General features: G+C 46.9%; 1 protein-coding gene across 2 annotated transcripts in view; it reads right to left on the reverse strand.

The window, feature by feature from the left end:
- Nucleotides 1-21856, reverse strand: part of CAMK1 (calcium/calmodulin dependent protein kinase I) — a 107348-nt gene that overhangs the window by 16358 nt on the left and 69134 nt on the right. For both annotated transcript variants that reach the window (XM_044300382.1, XM_044300383.1), the window contains exons 3-9: nt 13055-13187; nt 4615-4689; nt 3925-4063; nt 2094-2220; nt 1945-2020; nt 1676-1788; nt 1419-1497 (exon numbers count right to left, since the gene is read on the reverse strand). In XM_044300382.1, coding sequence (XP_044156317.1) covers nt 1419-1497; nt 1676-1788; nt 1945-2020; nt 2094-2220; nt 3925-4063; nt 4615-4689; nt 13055-13187 — 742 coding nt within the window. The remainder of the gene's footprint in view (nt 1-1418; nt 1498-1675; nt 1789-1944; nt 2021-2093; nt 2221-3924; nt 4064-4614; nt 4690-13054; nt 13188-21856) is intronic.

A 21856-nucleotide genomic window follows, 5' to 3' on the forward strand; every position in this document is an offset into this window, starting at 1 on the left:
TACCCCTGTTGTATCGGGAACGCCACTTAGATTTCCACTCACCGCCTTGTACCGGCGTCTTCTCCTCCCGCTTGGCGTCCTCGTCCGAGACTTCCACGTCACGTGGTGTTTGTCTCGCGGGACTTGCCTGTTTGGTCCGGTCTTTCGCACAGATATCAAGTCAGAAGATTTATATGGAGCGCTCCACAAGTGGTATAGTCCTCGGTCCTGTACAGTTGATCCGGGTCTTTCTTTATGGGGGTGAACTCTTCCAGACGCGTTTCAAGGACCTCTCTCCCCTTCCCGACGCGTTTCAGGGACCTCTCTTTCAGGGAGAGAGGTCCCTGAAACGCGTCTGGAAGAGTTCACCCCCATAAAGAAAGACCCGGATCAACTGTACAGGACCGAGGACTATACCACTTGTGGAGCGCTCCATATAAATCTTCTGACTTGATATCTGTGCGAAAGACCGGACCAAACAGGCAAGTCCCGCGAGACAAACACCACGTGACGTGGAAGTCTCGGACGAGGACGCCAAGCGGGAGATGAAGACGCCGGTACAAGGCGGTGAGTGGAAATCTAAGTGGCGTTCCCGATACAACAGGGGTAAGGAACTATTTCACGCCCTATTCACCAACTATACCTAACAACTATATAAACCGGCATACTAAGGTAACGCCCCCCGACTTTATCCACCGTCCGTACTGTCCCTATTTTAGGGAACACCATCGAGGGAACGCAGCGATATTCAAGTAACTGATATATACAAGTCTATTCTCTCCAGTCCTATACCTGGACTTATTTTCTATAAACCATACGCGATTTTATAATCCATTCAATTGAAGGACCAGATATATATGCACTTTATCTAGTTCCATCAGTGTGCATATAATCTGCGATTTATATATATTATTTTATTTTTATTACTGGATTTTATTGTATGTTTATAAATGTGACTTTATATTAATGTATTGCTGTAATAAATTGCCACGTTCTATGTGATCCACATAATTGAGTGCCAGTCTCAATTGCATTGGTTATATCCGTTTTCGGAAAGGCTGGGTATCGGCTCTGTTAGAGCTCTCGTAGGGGGTTGTCATCCATTTGTGAATAGTTCTGCAGTGGTAATGATGAAACATAGGCTTAATGACTATACAGCTGATACTGGGAAAGCTGTGTGGACTGTCACCAAGGGAGGGGGGCGCCGTTTCAGTTTTTGCAGAAAGGCTAGATGCACCCCTGCATGGAAGTAATACCTGGATGTGACATGTCCACCAGGGGAGTACCCACTGTGGCTCATAGAAGTGGGTTTGAGCACCCCCTATGATGTGCACATCGCCATCATCAGGGCATATGTGGAAAGGGGCCATCCCTTTAAACATTATGTCTGGGTGGATATTTCTGATCTACATACAAGCTGCACGATCCCCCGATCTTACCACGGATGCTGCAGCGCCTGGTCACACGTGTACCGCTTATTAGGATCCTTTTCCATCAAATGCTGTATAAAATCTTTTGCTGTAGCGGAAGAAAAACAGAACATAAAAATGCTGAGTTCAATGGGAGCTGTAAAAATCAGTCTGCAGCAAGCGCCCCCTAGTGGTGGCTGCAGGAAGCCAGATTGTTATCATTTACTTCTAGAGCTATAAAATGAATCCGCACTGGTACATTTTTAATTACGGAATCGGTTCTTTACCCGAGTCTGAAATGTCGTCCCAATATGGGGAATCGAACTCGTATTCCGCTTTCAGGATCTGCTCGAAGAGTTTGGCATCATTTTCATCATAGAAAGGGGGGTAACCACACAATCTGCAGAGGAAGCAGTGAAAGGGTTAGCGGACGCCAGTACATAATCTCTGTCTATCTACTATACAGAACATCGGATGAGCTGAGCTGAATGCGCGTGTGAAAGGCAGAATAGTGACTAGTTCCAATGCAGGTCTATGGGCAGATGTGGAAACTTACAAAATGTATGCGATGACTCCGATCGACCAGCAGTCCACGGCTTTACTGTACGGCTTCTGGGCCAGAACTTCTGGAGCTGAGAGACAAGAACATATTATGGAACCTGTTATAATGACTACATCTACTACACGTATGGAAGTCATCCTCACCAACATATCCCGGTGTCCCACAGGCGGTAGACATGACGCTTCCAGAGCCTTCAATTTTCGATAGCCCAAAATCGCTGATCATGATTTTGGAGTCTTCATCCAAGCTGTAGTATAAGAGGTTCTCCGGCTATGGGAAAGTCAGATCACAGCGCATGTCATTACACAACCATCCGACTGTCCACTCGTGGCCTCATTTTATAGCAAAAAGTTGGGGGAAGGGAATAATATCAAATATGGGAGATCCAAAAACATGAGAGCAAGCAGTAAACCTGAAGATTTTTTGAATGCAGCTCTGGGTGTGACAGGAGTATAAGATAAAGGTCTCATGCACACGACCGTATCTTTTTTGCGATCTGCAAAATACGGATCCCAACCGTGTCCATTTTGCACGTTCCTTGGTCCCCATTATAGAAATGCCTATTCTTCTCCGTTTTACGGACAAGAATAGGACATGTTTTATCATTTGCGTAGCCGCATGGATAGGTTTTTCATAAATATAGTGCTCATTGTTTTTACACTACATAACTGGCAAAAAACACTAATAAATCTGCTTCCCTTCTATTACAAAGCTGCCTGCCTGCAGTCACCACTAGGGGGAGCTCAGTGCATAGGAATTTATACAGTTACCATTTCCTGGAAGCGGAAATAATTTCCTTGCATTGAGCTCCCCCTAGTGGCGGCTGCATGAAAATACATTGTTTTCTTGTCGGGAGAAGAAGGAATTCAGCGCTGGACCCCTAGGCCCTGTAGCAGTTGTTTGGTCTGCCTCCATTGAAAGCATGCCACTGGGAGCACCCCTCTAAAGAAATGGCTCTTAATGATTCCTGTTAGAATTCATGAATGATACTATTATTCCTGCCATATAATTCAAGAGTGCAGACGACAACATTTTCCACTTTCTTTTTTTATATATTTGTTATATATTATAAATTTTATAAATTGTCAATAATAACTATGCAGAATAATTTCTTCTAGACAAATGAATGCTATGTATGGTAAACCACTAATTTTTATAAATAAATAAAAAACATTAAAGGGGGTTGTCTCAATTCAGCAAAGAGCATTTATCATGTATAGAAAGTTAGTACAAGGCACTTCCTAATGTATTGTTATTGTCCATATTGCGTCCTTTGCTGGCTGGATTCATTTTTCCATCACATTATACACTGCTCGTATCCATGGTTACGACCACCCTGCAATCCAGCAGCGGTGGCCGTGCTTGCCCACTATAGGAAAAAGCACCAGCCTATGTGAGTTCCCACGATAACGGCCACCAGAGAGACCAGCGCTTTTTCCTATAGTGTGCAAGCACGGCCACCGCTGCTGGATTGCATGGTGGTCGTAACCATGGAAACGAGCAAAGCATAATGGGATGAAAAAAAATGAACCATCCAGCAAAGCAGTATGGCGAATCACAATACATTAGTGAGTGCCTTGTATGGACTCTGCCTACATGATAAATGCCACTTGAGACAACCCCTTTAAGGACAAAAAAAATAATGATATGTAATCACTTTATTATCAGTGGGGGTCTGAACTTTGGGACCCCCATCAATCCTGAGAATGAAGGGGCTGCAACCATTTCAAATTCTTTCCCTGAACAGCGACCCTCTGGCCAGAAAGAAGTGGGAGCTGGGAGAGGAAGGGGGGGGGCTTCCCAAAAGTCGGTCCTAATAAAATGTAATTACTGTATAAGATGAGAATGACCCTTTTAGCTTTTTATATCTCGAAATGGAAAACTCCTTTAACTTCTGTAACGACTTCTGGAGCCATTTACATACTGGAAGCATCCACCAGAGCAGGCAACACCTTCCCGTGCCATGTACTGTACCTTTAAATCCCGATGTACGATGCCCATATCATGGAGGTATTTCACAGCGTCCAAGATCTGCTTGATGAGCTGGCTGGCATCTTTCTCGGTGTAGAATCCTTTCTCCACGATCCTGTCAAAGAGTTCGCCCCCAGACACCCTGTAACGTAAAGTGTACACACGCAGATCAACATACATGTAGTAAATTCTGGTAAAAATATCAGACATATCAGTCCCCGATCCAAACGCTGTAGGTTTCTGCTTGAAGAATATTTCACATCTACAACCCTAAGGATAAGTTCAGACGGGAGGATTTTGGGCACGGCCGAAAACCGGGCCGAATCTGCGCTGAAACAGCGTACCATTGTTTTCAATGGGAGGCTGAGCCATGGTTTTTTTTGCAAGACTGCTCCAAGAAGATACAGGTGCATTCTTGGCGCGGTTATCGCCGTGTACCCCTCAGGAGCCCGATCGTGGTTTAGTTTTATTCAATGGAGATAAACCTGGAAAGGGGTCTGCATGAAAACCCACGACAGAAACCGCAGCTCAACGCAGAGTTTCTGCCGTGGGATACGCGGTGGATTTTGCGGCAGACAAAATCCTCCATCTGAACATAGCCAGAGAAGTATACAAATATGTAATTACATCTTATCACCAGCAGGGGGCATCAGACAACTGCCAAAATTCATAGGTAGACGCACTGATACTCACAGTTGCATGATGAGGTACAAGTGACTGCGGTTTTCGTATATATCCTCCAGAGACACGATGTTTGCATGTTTGACCCTTAAAGAAACGAGAGCAGCAATGACTACGTAGATTAGGCGACACTGCCCAAGATACAGTCATGCAACCAAGCAGGAAAGAGACCGAAACCCTAAAATTTCGGGCTTCTACAGCCAATCTTAATAGAGATGACCTAGTGGGTGCACCTATCTATATGCAATAAATGGCTGCTGATATGCCGTGCCAGGTGACACACGCCATCAGACAGTGCGCGCTATTAGCCAACCAGTCCCTTAGATCCTGCAGCGAGCTATGGCTTCTCAATGTGATCCAAGTTCACGTAAGGTTAGGAGAGCGTCATTGGGTGCCAACGTTCCTCTCTTTTTCGATCTCTTATAAATTAAAGGGGTATGCCCTCGTGTCGCCGGTTCTTTAAGGACCTATTTTTGTTAAACCTCAATGCTCTAAAACATGGATCAGCAATGTCCGGCACTCAAGACTACAACTCCCAGCATGCATACTTACTCAGATGTTCTTGTAAGCCCCACACAAGTGAAAGGAGGATTCTGGGAGTTGTAGTTTCAGAACAGCTGGAGTGCCGGAGGTTGCTGATCCCTGCTCTAATATACATGAGATCCATCACCAGTCTGGCAGCGAATTCAAATTCCCTTGTGACTGCAGCTCTGGATGTGACTAGAGTTGGGAACATCATGTACCATAACGTAACAAGTAACTACACGGTAAATTGGGGCAAACTGGAACAGCAAAGGGAGATAAACGATACAATGTAACAGTCGGCATAAACCTATGAAACAATGTATCCAGAACGAGGCCCCTGCCTGAGTCATGCCGCTACATGCCGTGTTCTCTGCGCAGCCCACGTATGCGAAAAGTTGGAAAAGATGAAAAGGATTGAAGTGGGTGAGCCCGGAAATGAAATACAAAAGTCAGGGTCGACAGTGCCCACCTTAGGCCAGACCCAAGGGATAACAAAAGGAAGCGGAGGAAGGTGTTCTGCAGCCGTAGGGGCGCGCAGGCGGATCTGCATGTGTGTGAAAACACGTTCTATTCTTCACAAGACATTGTTTATCCCCATCGAGGCATCAGTCACGTAAAGAGGGTATCAGAGAAAACGCCAACGAGCAGCTGGTGACAAAGGCAAACATGCAGCAGAGCTGGACCGGGATGTATTTACACACGCTCGCCTCGTGCTTCCTCCCACCGTCTATCAAGATCCTTGTGACTGCGCAGAAAGGAACGCTCAGCCCTCACCTCCTCCTCCTCACCTAGCGCCCACTGACAGGGGTGGTATAAAGGTGACAATTGCAGCAAGGCCACCAGAAGCCATGGAAAAAAACACAGAAACCATGGACCCTAACGTTCGAAAATAAGCAGTCGGACCGCACAGTCTGTAGCGCCAAAGCGTCAACGCAAATCTGATGCTTTTTTGGTAAACCTATCAAACCAGCTTACTGGGCGCTGCCAGGAGGCAATTTAAAGGAGTAAATCAAGATTAATTTGTGTATAATAAAAAATTCCCAGTATATTCAATGTCTCACCATTTTCAAGACCTTTGCTAGCTGCCAGTGAATAGAAACACCCTTGCTGCAGTCCTGATAGGTGTCCAGCTGATGCAGTTACAGTGTAACGATCCATCTGCCTGTGTCAGCTATACACTGACAGTAATCAGAGATCCTGTAAAACTCCTTTACTCTGGCACAACTGATGTTTGCCGAATTGTCAAAATGATAAGTAAGGGTAAAAAAGTGTTTAGGAAAAAAGGAGTCAAAAATAAAAAGTAATAAATAAGTGATTACAAAATTAGAGCGAAAGGAGAATTTTATTGGGAAAAACTGTACGACTGAATGGAGACTCTAGGACCCTGCTGTGCCGTCTGTAGCCTGGATACAAGATGAGATACGGCCTCTAGCCTGGACACAAGATGAGATACGGCCTCTAGCCTGGACACAAGATGAGATACGGCCTCTAGCCTGGACACAAGATGAGATACGGCCTCTAGCCTGGACACAAGATGAGATACGGCCTCTAGCCTGGACACAAGATGAGATACGGCCTCTAGCCTGGACACAAGATGAGATACCGCCTCTAGCCTGGACACAAGATGAGATACCGCCTCTAGCCTGGACACAAGATGAGATACCGCCTCTAGCCTGGACACAAGATGAGATACCGCCTCTAGCCTGGACACAAGATGAGATACCGCCTCTAGCCTGGACACAAGATGAGATACCGCCTCTAGCCTGGACACAAGATGAGATACCGCCTCTAGCCTGGACACAAGATGAGATACCGCCTCTAGCCTGGACACAAGATGAGATACCGCCTCTAGCCTGGACACAAGATGAGATACCGCCTCTAGCCTGGACACAAGATGAGATACCGCCTCTAGCCTGGACACAAGATGAGATACGGCCTCTAGCCTGGACACAAGATGAGATACGGCCTCTAGCCTGGACACAAGATGAGATACGGCCTCTAGCCTGGACACAAGATGAGATACAGCCTCTAGCCTGGACACAAGATGAGATACGGCCTCTAGCCTGGACACAAGATGAGATACGGCCTCTAGCCTGGACACAAGATGAGATACGGCCTCTAGCCTGGACACAAGATGAGATACGGCCTCTAGCCTGGACACAAGATGAGATACGGCCTCTAGCCTGGACACAAGATGAGATACCGCCTCTAGCCTGGACACAAGAGGAGATACCGCCTCTAGCCTGGACACAAGAGGAGATACCGCCTCTAGCCTGGACACAAGAGGAGATACCGCCTCTAGCCTGGACACAAGAGGAGATACCGCCTCTAGCCTGGACACAAGAGGAGATACCGCCTCTAGCCTGGACACAAGAGGAGATACCGCCTCTAGCCTGGACACAAGAGGAGATACCGCCTCTAGCCTGGACACAAGAGGAGATACCGCCTCTAGCCTGGACACAAGAGGAGATACCGCCTCTAGCCTGGACACAAGAGGAGATACCGCCTCTAGCCTGGACACAAGAGGAGATACCGCCTCTAGCCTGGACACAAGAGGAGATACCGCCTCTAGCCTGGATACAAGATGAGGTAACGCCTCTAGCCTGGATACAAGATGAGGTACCGCCTCTAGCCTGGACACAAGAGGAGATACCGCCTCTAGCCTGGACACAAGAGGAGATACCGCCTCTAGCCTGGACACAAGAGGAGATACCGCCTCTAGCCTGGATACAAGATGAGATACCGCCTCTAGCCTGGATACAAGATGAGATACCGCCTCTAGCCTGGATACAAGATGAGATACCGCCTCTAGCCTGGATACAAGATGAGATACCGCCTCTAGCCTGGATACAAGATGAGATACCGCCTCTAGCCTGGACACAAGATGAGATACGGCCTCTAGCCTGGACACAAGATGAGATACCGCCTCTAGCCTGGATACAAGATGAGGTACGGTAGGGGAAAAATTTATCACAGACCTGCAGTTAAAGTCTGCAGTGCCGGAGGGTGCACTAGATTTATGACAAAGCTGCACGCCTCATCATAAATTAGACGCATCCTCCGTCAGTCCATGTGCCTAAACTTAAATCTACGCCAGCTCAGAACTGACTGAAAAAAAAAAAAAAACTGGCAGAAAAAGAAGATAAATATATGCCATACATGCTGGCATTGCCGTCACCATGCCCTCTTCTCTGGAAAGTGGTGAGGGCAGCATAGAAATGCCACTTTGCCTTAAATTACCGTAGGCGCAAAGGCTTTTAAAAAAGTCGCAAATATGAGTAATTATTTTACTGTAATGATTTACATATCTGCAGCAATCTGACATTTCTATCTGGGGGCGGTATATTTTATTAATGAATATATATATATATATATATATATATATATATATATATATATATATATACATATATATATTATTTATTTATTATTTATCTGGAGCAGAAACAGTGTTGGGGGATGGGGACAATGGGGACAGCAGACCAATATGGTCGAAAAAGGCCAATCCCTGCAAATCCCTATAGAGATCAGTGCATTAGAGGGAGTTTCAGCCATTACTGCTGCTTTGGCAAATGAGGGATTTCTTAATCATCCTCGGGTTTAGACAAGAAAGCGGCACAGAGATGCCGGAGCAGATAACCGGGTGGAGGCTGCAGATTAAAGCTTCCCGCACTGAAAGATGCTGCACAGATGTCGCTGCTATTCATAGTCTGCAGCAGGATTTCACAATTCTGGGTATCTCTGGGTATTTTAGCATCAGCTCCAGACTGCAGTCTGCCGCCCAGTGACCTGACGATGACCACATGTATCATATCTATAGCAGTGGCTCCCAAGGGGTACGTGCCACAGGGCGAGGGGGTACGTGGGACTGCCCTAGCAGCCAGCGGTGTTTCATTGTTGCTTGCTAGGTCCTCTCAATATTCAAATGTATCACCATCATCAGGACGGGGATACAGGAGAATGCGGGGCAATATATAGTTATTTTTTTTGTACTGTCACACATATGGGGGCACTAACAGGGAGCTTTTTTTTACTAACACATAGAAAGGGGCTTTAGTGCTATTGGGGGCACTATAAAGGGGCTTTATTTTTCTAAGGCCTCCTGCACATAAACGTGTGCAGGACCGCATTTGCGGATCCGCAATATACGGGGGCGCCGCTCCGTGTGCATTCTACATCACGGATGCGGACCCATTCAATTTCAAATCCGGATATGCGGAATGGTATGGTACGTAAACGGGGTTTCGTCCCGTACTTCCGTTCTGCAAAAAGATAGAACATGTCCTATCTTTTTGCGGAACGGGCGGATCGCGGATCCATTAAAGTGTATGAGTCCACGATCCGTTGCGGCTGCCCCACAGTCGGTGTTCGTGCATGGGGCACATGTTCATGAAGCAGGAGGCCTAAGGGCACACATTAAGGGCGCTTTGTTACTCCTGGGGACACTATAGGTAGGCATTATTACTTCTGGAACATACTATGGGGGCTTAAGCAATACTGGAGGGCGCTATGGTGGCTACTACTGGGGGGGGGGGGGACTTTTGAGGGCATTAGTACTACTGGTGGTACTATAAGGGGGCACACTGTGGGTGCTTTACTACTGCTTAAGCAATACGATGGGCTTTATAACTACTGGAGTACTATAGGTGGCATTAGTACTACTAGGGGCATTATTACTTATTGGGCCTTATGGTGGGCTCTGTTACTCCTGGGGAGACTATAAGAGGAATGATTACTACTTGTGGGCATTATGATGGGCTTTATTACTACTCGGGGACTATGGGGAACATTATTACTTCCGGGGCACAATAGTGGGCATTATTACTTTGGGGGACACTGTAGGGGTACTATTACTACTAAGGGAAGGAACTGGGATCACTACTACTGTGGGGGGCACCCTGGCACAGAATCACCTTAGCACAATCATTATTGGGGGGGGGCACTATGTTTACACAAATAGTAGTGTCAGGGGCACTATTCGCTGGGTGAAATTGAGGGCACTAAGTGTCAATAATTATTGACGGGGGCACTATCTGTGTGGTACCATTTTTTTTTTTTTCAGGGGGCTATCTGATTCTGCAGTATAGTATTGGGGAGCACAGAGTGGCAGGATGGGGTGTTGAGAAGGCGGGAGGATGATGGAATAGTTGGAACCTAAGATGCATACGTGACAAACTCTGCAGAGTCAAGACATGGCAGAAAGAAGTCATCATGGTGGTCTAATCCGAATGGAGAAGATGAGAAAAGAAAACGTCTACATCAGAGGAGACGTCACTGGATGTAAGAGGTATGTGGCACTGTATTCTCCTGTATGTTTGGTACTGCAGAATGTAATTTAAAAAGTAATAGTCATCCATCATGGCTGCTAATGAGTTGCCTGTCATTGTGACAGGAAGATTCGTTCAGCACACTGCGTCAGGGGCATTGTTTGCTGGGGGACACAATTCTTTTTGAGAACACTGTGTGTCAAAAATTCTTGAAGAGGGAACTATCTGTGTGGTACTTGTTTTTTCAGAGAGACTTATCTGATTCTGCATTATAGTGTTTGGGAGCACAGTGGAAAAAGTATTAGGGGCGGCAGGATGGGGTGTATAGAACGTGGGAGGATGATGGAAAAGTAGGAACCTAAGTTATCTGTGTGACAAATTCTGCAGAGACGAGACAAGGGTAGAAAATATCATAGATGATGTCACTGGATAGAAGAGGTATGGTAGTGCTGTATTCTCCTGTATGTTTGGTAGAGCAGATTGTAATTTAAAAAGTAATAGTCATCCATCTTGGGTCCTTATGTAGTATCTGTCATTTTAAGAGGAAGATTAGTGCTGCATGCTGCTCTATTCTTTCTGTCAAATCTGAAGGAACTGCTGACAGAGGCTTGGAACACAGCCTATGACCGCGCGTGACAATGGCGTTACTTTAACAGTTATCACCGCTCGCTTCCCTAGGGGTACCCGGCTCAAACTTCTGTTGCATGGATGAATAGTGATGAAGCACCAACTGGCCAATAACTGGTTTAGAGCACCCCAGTATAAAAGGTGACGTGAACCTATACTTAAAAGGCAATTCCAGTCAAATGTGCATAACAAAGACACATTCAGACATGCTGGAAAACCTGTGTGGTTCTATAAGCTGCAGCACATATCTGCTATCCCTTAATATACTGCCTCATTGTGGGAGATTTGGCAAAACTACTGCAATGGAAAAATGGAGTAATTGCCCACAGCAACCAATCAGATAGCTGCTTTTATTTTCTAATAGGCCTCTGAGAGATGAGAGCTGTGTTCTTATTGGTTGCTATGGGCAACTGCTCGACTTTTCTCTTGCACCAGTTATGATATATCTCCCCACATCTAACAAACTGCAGGATTCTTCTTTCACGCCTCCCAAAAGTCCCACAAAATGGACATGGGCAAATGTGTCCTCAAAACGAGCATATCTCAGTCAGATCAGGGGTGAAGATGAACGGTCCTAGGAATGGAGACTCAGTATGGATTTTCAGCCTTTGAATGTAAACATTAGATGGATCCATTCACTGACATCAAGCAGAGAACATGGCGGCCTGGAGATGAAACACATCCAGGGAGTCTGGCAGAAAAACTGGGCCTCGTTGCCCATAGCAACCAATCAGTGCACAGCTTTCATTTCACCAGGGCTATTTCAGAAATGAAAGCTGCGCTCTGATTGGTTGCTATGGGAAACAAGGCCCAGCTTCTCTGTTGGACTGCTCTGATGAGGCCTTTTGCTTTTCCATTCCCTGCCATTTAGACTTTTGCTTGATGTCAATGAATGGAAACATTCCAAAGCCAAGTTTTAATGCCCAAAGTATGTTATTTAATGCAAAATAAACAATGGTAGGGCACCTATGGCACCCTCTGCACCCTCCTATTGCTACCCGTGACAGAATTTTCTGAAAATCTCAGATTGTTGCAAAACTACAACTCTCAGCACGCCCTGACATGCTGGGAATTGTAGGTATGCAATTCGGTTGAGCAGTTAACGTGGTTTTGAATTCCATTCCAGCACCTGTGTGCCATGTATGAGATGTACAAATTTTTCATGTCATTTTTCCCCCCTCGCGGTTTATAACCAATAATGGCCGTGCAGCCGACAGCGACTGAAATGACCCGTTACAGCGAGCTCTATGCAGAGCACTCAGGGTTTACCACGTCGCTATGGAAACGTGTGTAGGAGGACGCGATACTTCGGGATTTTATTCACAGCTGAGTTTTTATATACTTTCCAGAAAGGAAAGCAGAGTTAACCCCTCGCCCTCATTTGGTTCGAGCCTCCGAATCCTCCCTGTGAAGCCAGAAAGTTAAAGGGGTCCTCCGGTTTGGACAGTCACTATCTAGGTGACAGGTGGTTCGATGAACTGACTGCAGGGGGTTGTCCACAATCAATCGTTCATGTTGGTACTGCAGCTCAACCCAATTCACTTCAATGCAATACCAGGGGCAACCTATAGATAGGGGTGGCGCTGTTCCGGGAAGAAAGCAGCCACGTTTTTCTAATCCCATACAACCCCTTTAAGTGACATGTCTTAGAGGAGTCACTGGGGACATTGATGATGCAAGTAATGTAAAAAAATAAGGATCTTTCTAGAACGGTAACTCCATGGTGACAGTATAGAAATTATGCGACAACTATGTAAAGGTAAAATACTGCGCAAGTGTTCTAGAAATGTCTGATGGAGTTCTGCAGCGCGGCAAGTAGTCACCTCTTCCCCCCCTCCTCCGAAATGCAAGACTTCAGGGTGATTAAGAAGAATCATAAAGCCCGGAAGGAGTGGAGAGAGATCTCGAAGATTCAGACCAGGGCTGCTGTCATGCTGGGATGTAATAGGCCACTCGCCCATGGTGACCCTTGTATGTTCTAGGTCCGTCTTACGGGAAAATAACAAAAGACGCGAATAGGAGCCGCCACTTACTTTCTCAGCACCGCTATCTCGTTCTCGATGCTAGTCTCCTTCCCCTCCAGAGCTTTCTTGGGGATGCATTTTATGGCGACTAGTTTCTGGGTCTTCTTCTCCTCTGCTAGGACCACCTCCTGAAAACGCCCCACTGTGAATCAGAGGGGGAAAATGTTAACACATAAGCACATAGAAAATGAACCTAGATTAAAACTCCCCTCATCTTACGGGGGTCCCGATTCTTCCGAACGGAGGGGAGGTCGAGCATGCACACCTCCACTCCATACCATGCCTACATTACTGCTGGAAATAACTGAGCCCTGTATCCAGCCATTTCCAACAGTCCTATAGGCAATGGAGTGGAGGTGTGCACGCTCACCACTCCATTCCAGGGGTCTCCTAGGTTAGCCCCCCACTAATTAGATTCTTAAAGGGGTTGTCCAGGATTAGAAAAACATGGCCGCTTTCTTCCTAAAACAGCACCACGCCTGTCCACTGGTTGTACCGTATTGCAGCTCTGCCCATTGACTCCAATGGTGCTGAGCTGCAATACTAGACACGGCCCATGGACAGGTGTGGTGCTGCTTTTGGAAGAAAGTGTCCATGTTTTTCTAATCTTGGACAACCCTTTAATCCTATCTGATGCCAACCCTCCGGGATGAGAAAAATATAGCTCCTTTTTTCCATAAATAGTGCCACTCCTGTCCACAGGTTGCACGTGGTATTGCAGCTCAGCTACAAAGAACAGGACTGAGCTGCAATACCACACACAACCTGTGGACAGGTGTGGTGCTGTTTTTGGAAGAAAGCAGCCTTGTTTTTCTCATCCTGGTGGTAGGGATCCATCTACACTCAAAACCTGAAAAAGCACGCGTTGTAACAGTTTGTTTGTTTCAATATCCAACTCTCCCAATGTCACATTAGCAGGTGTCCTACAAAAACGGATATAATGGAGAAAGGGGCATCGGACAAAGTATTTGGGATAGCTGTAATACCACAGAACCTGTTGCAGCTTTAACTGTGACTAGAGCAACTTCTTATGTAATACACATATAATAAACAGCATACACGTATCAATTATCACTGGCTGTAAAGCATAAAAGGGGTAAGAAGCCATTGCCGTAGATAAAGTAATTACACACGGCTGGAGACGGATGGAAGACGCTCTAATCCTACATCTGGAAATAGACACGGGCCGAACGCAGCGAGCGAGAGCCAAGATCTATTCTATATTCATATGCTCGGTGACACTGCGCGGCACGGCCTCCCCAGACAGTGCATTCATCCTCTGCTGGGTACGGGCAGCCATAATTATATGCTATTTGAATCAATGATGACTGATGTCCTGCGCGGGATGCAAGATATTCACTTTAGGAAAATCGCGGCACAGATGAATAAAAACCTTTCGGATCTGGGGGGGGGGGAGATCTGTGACATATTGTAAAGAGGCTTAATGATGCGATGGAGCCGGGAGGAGGCTGTCAGGGCTGCCTCGGAGGATAACCACACTGTCACAGGAAAATGCAGAGATTATTATTTTTTTGCTATTTTTATAGACAGTTTTTGGAGGGAAGAAAAAAAGTTTATGTGTATGTACTATGTGTTTTTTTTTACAGTGCTGTAGAATAAGCCCGGCATGGTTCTCTTGTGTAGATGCTGTGGTCAATAGTGACCGTGGTACCCAAGTTGTTTATAGAGAGGGGAGCCGCATGCTCTCTCATGATGCAATCCAACAAAGGCCCGCAGGTCTGCCATGGACAGGAGCCTTTTAGGCCTTGCAAAGCCAACATTCTGACATTGACAGGCATAACGCTTACAGGCACGACGCTGACAGGCTTAACGCTGACGGGCATAACGCTGACGGGCATAACGCTGACGGGCATAACGCTGACGGGCATAACGCTGACGGGCATAACGCTGACGGGCATAACGCTGACGGGCATAACGCTGACGGGCATAACGCTGACGGGCATAACGCTGACGGGCATAACGCTCTATACAAATGATCTCACACTCAAGTATATTCACTGACAGACATGACACAAGACTCCGTTATACAAATGTTCTTACACAAGTCCCATCCTCAGGACAGGCCATCAATATCTGTTCTGCTAGTAGCGCCAAAACTACACCGCTCCGATCACCGTTTAGTGGTCTACGCTAGTAACTGCAGCGTTGGTCTCATTCACGTCAATGAAAACAGTGCTGCAGTAACAACCTCTGTCCACTACACAGTGGACGGCGCTGTATAGATCCAGCATTACTCCAGAACATTGGATCAGCGGGGGTGTGGGGAGTCAGATCAGATATTGATGGCCTGTCCTGAGCATAGGCTTTTAATAGTAAAATCCTGGAATACCCCTTTAAGGCCCAATATAGGCAGAACCTTATGCGGTTAAGTAAACAGCCACTAGAGGGGCGCTGTTTTCTGGAAGAAAGCGGACATGTCCTACAACGTGTTTTCACCTCTGCACACAGAACTGGAAGCTTTTACTTTCCACTCAGTTCTCCCAGCTGGGAATTTGGGGTCCTACTGGTATAGAACTGTTCATCTTTACGGTTTACATTCACCTCGACCACCCCCGAAGGAGGCAGTATCCCCTGTAACGAGGCAGCAGGGGCACTGGTTTCCTCATGTATATGGATAAGCCTCCTCTGGTGCTACCTCGATGCCGGCGTGCTAGCTCTCTCCTGGGTCTCCCCATCTCCTCGGCTGCGCTGCAGACATCTCTATAATAAGCGCAGGCAGCCATGACTACCGATCCATATGGTGAGGACGAACGCCACACGGATTTTATTTATAGCCGTCTACTCCGTGCATCTCTGTGTTGTGTAATAGCGGAGGCTGAACTCGCCGAGCCACGACAGTACATATACAGGTGCGACGCACTACAACCACCAGCAGTCACCCTAAACATAAGCTACCGTCACCCTCTTCCATACAGTTTTATAGGAAAGCCGGGTCACCACCACCTTGGCTGCCATTATAGCTCACATAAGGATTCTTACTCCTAAATGCCAAACCGGCCTAGTTATACCGCCATATAACTCCTGCGTTGCAGTCTAAATAGAAAAATGAGCAGTTCAAGGAAAGCTGGGTGACAAGCCATGTTAGAGATGTAATAATAGTCATATTAGTGGTCACCTAGACAGGTGAGCCTTAAAGGGAGCCTGTGACCAGGGGAAATTCACTGTTCGGGCTCATGCACACGAACGTATTTTCTTTCCATTCCATTTTTTTTGCGGACCAGATGCGGATCCATTCATTTCAATGGGTCCGCAAAAAAACGGAAGCTACTCCATGTGCATTCCATTTACGTATGTCCGTTCCGCAAAAGGGTGGAACATGTCCTATTATTGTCCCCATTACATACAAGGATAGGACTGTTCTATTAGGGGCCAGCTGTTCCGTTCCGCAAAATACGGAATGCACACGGACGTCATCCGTATTTTTAGCGGATCCGTTTTTTCGAAACGCTAAATACTTTCGGTCGTGTGCATGAGCCCTTAGGGTCCAACCACATGGCAAAGTCGTGCCACTGTCATGTTTCCGTCAAGTACCACATGGTCTATATGAGCCTCAGCAGGCTCCAATGAACTAATCAGGACCACACAGTTTAGTTAGTCAGCATTGTTAATGGCGTCACGGTATTGTGGCTGTAGCACAGCCATTAACAAGGAAAACTGAGTACGCAGTACGGTCTTAAGTAGTTAATCGTATGGCCGCGCAATACTCAACCGCAGAGAAGCTGCGTCTGAACCACACTGTGCGGTCGTGCCATTAAAGGTTCAATGAGTTTAAAAAAAAATTTTTTGAAAGGTCAGAGGCGTATCCAAAGTTTTGATTGGTGGGGGTCCGAGTGCAGAGACCCCCTTCAATCGCTAGAAAGAGGAAAGAGAAGCGCTAGCATACCGCCCTGCGGGAGATGGGCCATCTCGATTCTTCTGCAGTGAGGAGAGGGAGCGTGCTAGTGCTCAGCAAACGGGGTCTCAGCACTCGGACCCCCACCAATACAAAACCTTTGATATATTCTATGACATAGTAAACGTTTTTCGAAAACTCAGTGACCCGTTAAAGAAGGCGGCTGTCTTATCGGGCTATCTCAGCTGAATGTAATGATACATTTCACTTGGCGAACAGTTGCTTCATTCTAGGGAAAAGGTACTTTTGTGTGATATGCAAGAAAAGCCATTAAGTGCACCGAGGGCGGGCCTTAGCCATTAAGTGCACTGAGGGCGGGCCTTAGCCACTCTGTGCACCCTTGCTCCTCCTGCTCCCTCTGACAGCTCCTCCCTCTTTCTGCATAGTCATCTTGCCTGCCCCTTACAATCAAGAAGAAGAGGGAGCAGGAGGAGCAAAGTGCACAGAGTGGCTTGCAAGTGGTAAAACAAATGGAGACAAACTGGAGCAGAAAGTTGCTGAACTTTTTATTACACGACGACTAGCCCAATATAAAGGCACCGCAATCCTGTAAAACTGCACGTGTAACTGGATCTATGGCACAGGCCATTCCCAGGCGTCTGCTCCCAATATAGCGGAGGCCGCCACAGGCGATCACTATGATACCGTCATCCCAATGGAGCAGGCCTCGGCTACAGCAGGAGAAAATAACAATTACTAACCCACTTCCCGGGGTGTGTCAGGCCCCGCACATGATCCAAGACCTAAGGGCTTGAGAGATCTAAGAACGGCATTCTCAGATATAAGACAGCTACAGATGCAGCAGAGCCGAATTTGTCATTTACCACCCTGGTGTAACGGTGCACACTGTGATAACTCTCAAGACAAGACAGCGGGTTCAATTGCAGCCCCATGTAAAACCACATTTGCTGCAAACAACTCTGCTACACTCGACATACACAGTTCTGCTACCACTAGCAGCAAAGATTCATGCACCAATAATGGTGACTATCTTTCTGATTCTAAATGCACAAGCTGAACCACATTCAGGATGAACAGAGGGGGTTCTTTCACTCTACCAGACTATCAAGAATAAATCCAATAATCCAGAAAAACAAGGATTCTGATATAGTCTGCTACAGGTTGGTCCAATGGCACTTTTCTATGATCACAAAATTTAAGATTCGATGTTCTTAAAGGGGTTGTCCAGGATTAGAAAAACATGGCTGCCCTCTTTAAAAAATGCTGCACACATGGCTACAGGCAGTCTATGGTACTGCAGCTCAGCCCCGTTCACTGCAATGGAGCTCAGCTGCAATACCAGTTACCACCTGTGGCTCCATGTCGTGCCGTCTAATCCTGGACAACCCCAGCCGTCAGTTTATTTCAGAACTGCCCGATAGTCTGGAATCTCTGGTTGTACAGTGTAGCGGTTAAAGAGCTGACATGTACTTTTGGGGTCTCTTGGGTTATCCAACATTCAGCAAATGAAGGTTCAGCATGCCGGATTATCAGGTGCCGTTTACTCCACTGCACCTCGTTAGTTTACTACTAGAGATGAGCGAACCCGAACTTTACAAGTTCGGGTTTGGTGTTCGGGTTCCGTTATAACGTAAATCAAAGACTGAATGCAAAACGGAAGCCTTTAAGAGGTATTCCATTTTGATCCATCATAATAGAAGTATATAGCCAAGCATAACAGATCTGTCCGGTTTCCGTTATGCAGGACGGAAAACAAAGTCCTGCAAAACCAGGACGGGTCCGTTATGATTGGCCATAGACTTCTATTATGACGGATCAAAACGGATTGCCTCTTTAAGGCTTCCGTTTCGAATTCAGTCTACGAATTCCATTATAACAGAATCCATAATGGAATTTCTACACCACCGGAAACCCAAAACTGTAAAGTTCGGGTTTGCTCATCCCTATTTACTACAACCGTACAGATTCTGTGCCTTGCCTGAGCTGATCGGATGTGGGGAGGAGAAGGGTTAAATGCGGGCGTATATCTCCCGTTTACTGCATTTTCTGCAGCCTCTCCCCGACGAGTTCTGCCGGACTGGAAGACTGACAACTGCCTCCATGGAAACAGGGAATAATTCTCATTTATTTTTAGGAAAGCATCAGAGTGATTGCAATGCATTTGAAGGCATCGCGCGGCAGACATCGCCTGGAAGGCCCTAGTTACACATGCGTCACACCACCTAACGGGCTGTGCTAATGAGTGGCTTAACCACGGCAATGCCAGGGGGTGAAGAACATTCCACCAGAGACGCCAAAAAACCTGTGAAAGCCGACAGACGGTGACTGAAGCCTGTACAGAACAATGCCGTAACAAACATGGCGGCCAGAGATCAGCCAAGCCTGCCAAGGAACATGTGCCACCATGCAGAGTCACCAAAATCTAGAGATGCACTCTAAACTCTAGCTCCATGACAATGCAAAATCACTCATAAGAGTCATGGGCAGTGGTGTAGCTAGAACTCACTGGGCCCCATAGCAAATGAACGGGGCTCCCCTAAGACCCCCTAAATGCAGGACCTCACACCTCTCTTCTCCTCCTACGGGCGCCTCTGCTCTTTGGGCAGCATTGTGTCTAGGTACGCACTACACTGTGACCTGATGTCACACAGCATCAGGTCACAGTGCATTCCTACGCACACTACGTCCGGTCCTGAAGTCCACAAAAGTAGTATGGGGAGCAGCGACTAATACCAGTGCTAGGACTACAAGAACTATATTCACTGCTCCCTGGGCCCTGAAAATAAATCCATTTGTCCTCCTCATGGGTCCCTTCCTGAATTCAAGCTGCATATAACAGCCATTTCCCCTCCTTCCATGGTAGCTACACCCCTGGTCATACTGTGGTATTTAGTTCTGCAGAGGCGGCATATTGTGCTGCAATGCGGTATTTGGTTCTACAGGGTGGTATCTTGTGGTGCACTGTGGTATTTGGTTCTACAGGATGGTATCTTGTGCTGTAATGTGGTCTTTGGTTCTGTAGGGGCGGTATCTTGTGCTGTACTGTGGTATTTGGTTCTACAGGGTGGTATCTTGTCCTACATTGTGGTAATTAGTTCTACAGGGTGTGATATCTTGTGCTGCACTGTGGTCTTTGGTTCTGCGGGGGCGGTATCTTGTGCTGCACTGTGGTCGTTGGTTCTGCGGGGGCGGGATCTTGTGCTGCACTGTGGTCTTTAGTTCTACAGGGTGGTATCTTGTGGTGCACTGTGGTCTTTGGTTCTGCGGGGGTGGTATCTTGTGCTGCACTGTGGTCTTTGGTTCTACACGGGAGGCATCTTGTGCTGAACTACCCCGCCTACATGTGTTGGCCAACCTTCAGTCAATTTGAACCTGCCTACAAACAAATATCTTTTTTTTTTCCAGGGCCACCTTAAAGTTGCCAGTCCACCCCTATTCCTTAAACTGCTTTAGCATACTTGCCAACATCTGAATCCCAAAAAGTTTTTAGCTTCGACCCCATGTCAGTTGGAAATGGCCCCTGGAAAATTATCTTTAATACCCTGAACCTCACCAGGCCACTGTGATAGTCAGACAAAGCCCCCGCCTCCAGGTCACAAGCAGGAAACGGGGCATTAAAGCAGGACCCCAACCAACAGCACCTGATATCTCATCTTCCTGGAACCTTTTGAATAGTACATGGGGCATCTCCATCGTACCACATTTTACAATAAGAAAAATAATACTTCGTTCACACGCCGAATTTTGACACCACATTTTGGTGCGGATCCTACTCCAAAATTCTGTCTGCACCGACACGGTCTCCACCTCCCATTGTGTTCAATGGGAGTTTGCGCCGCCAATTATGCAGCTGAGGATTTTATGTGCAGCTTTCCATAGAGTGGCAAGAATGGGCATGTTCCTTTTGACAATGGGTTCCACGCGGACACCAGAGTCTCCTTGTGGGTTAGCTCCACTCATTGAGGCTAAACCAGGGTCGAGTCTGCGGCATTTAAAGCGAAACCCACAGCGGTTTCTGCCACGGAGTACACAGTGGTTTTTATAACACAGTCCGTACATCTTCACTGTCCCTTGCCAATTTCTTGCACCCTGACAGCAACTGTTTTCTCCATGGCTCGGATCTCCACATCATGGGAGCCGGCAGCGTATTTAAAGGGATATCACCCTCCAAACCCCATCTGAACCTCAGGCTATTGCGCCTATGTGTATAAATCTTCCAGGTCCAGGTTACTTCAGTGCAGCCTTGCCCTTTAAGATCTAGGCTTGCACTCTGTTCTCATCCATCACTCTGCTTGCTGGCTACGTCTCGGATCATTCCTGGTGCTTCTGCCGGTCTAGTACTGACCCTTGGTGACCCTGTCCAACCTATCCCTTCGGCTTTCAATTTCCTCTAGGCAACGAGTGGCGTAAAGGGTTAATGTGATAAACGAGGGGGAGTCGCCAGGCGAAGAAGAATCTAATTATTACAATGTGCAATGGAATTTTCTCCCCGATACCTGGTGTAATAAGCGGTATTGAAAGGGGTTGCTAGGCAACCGGCATGTTGTGCTGACACCGGGGTCTCTCTGGATGACGGGTGACCTGCAGAGGAGACAGATCACGGGGCTGGAGATGAAATCTCACAAAAAAAACAGGACGTGGAATATTAGATAGAAAGAGGTAGACGCAATGGCTGCGGTTAGATCCTGCAGATATCCGCTACGGCCATAGGAGCCATGGTGCGACCACTGACATGTTACAGGTCGTGGCGCTGACACACAGAGCCACTTGTAGGTCAGCATCACCGGAGGGTAGAAATGGAAGAATGATTTGCTGAAAGTGGAGATGGGTGAATGTACGTGTGTTTAAGTGTCCGTTTATTGGAAGGTGGGTGCCTGGGTCCTGCAAAATCAGAGCTCCCACCTACCATGTGTCATTTACAGCACACGTGGCAAGCA

The sequence above is a fragment of the Bufo gargarizans genome, chromosome 7 (genome assembly GCF_014858855.1).
Source record: "Bufo gargarizans isolate SCDJY-AF-19 chromosome 7, ASM1485885v1, whole genome shotgun sequence".
In the NCBI taxonomy this organism is placed as follows: domain Eukaryota; kingdom Metazoa; phylum Chordata; class Amphibia; order Anura; family Bufonidae; genus Bufo; species Bufo gargarizans.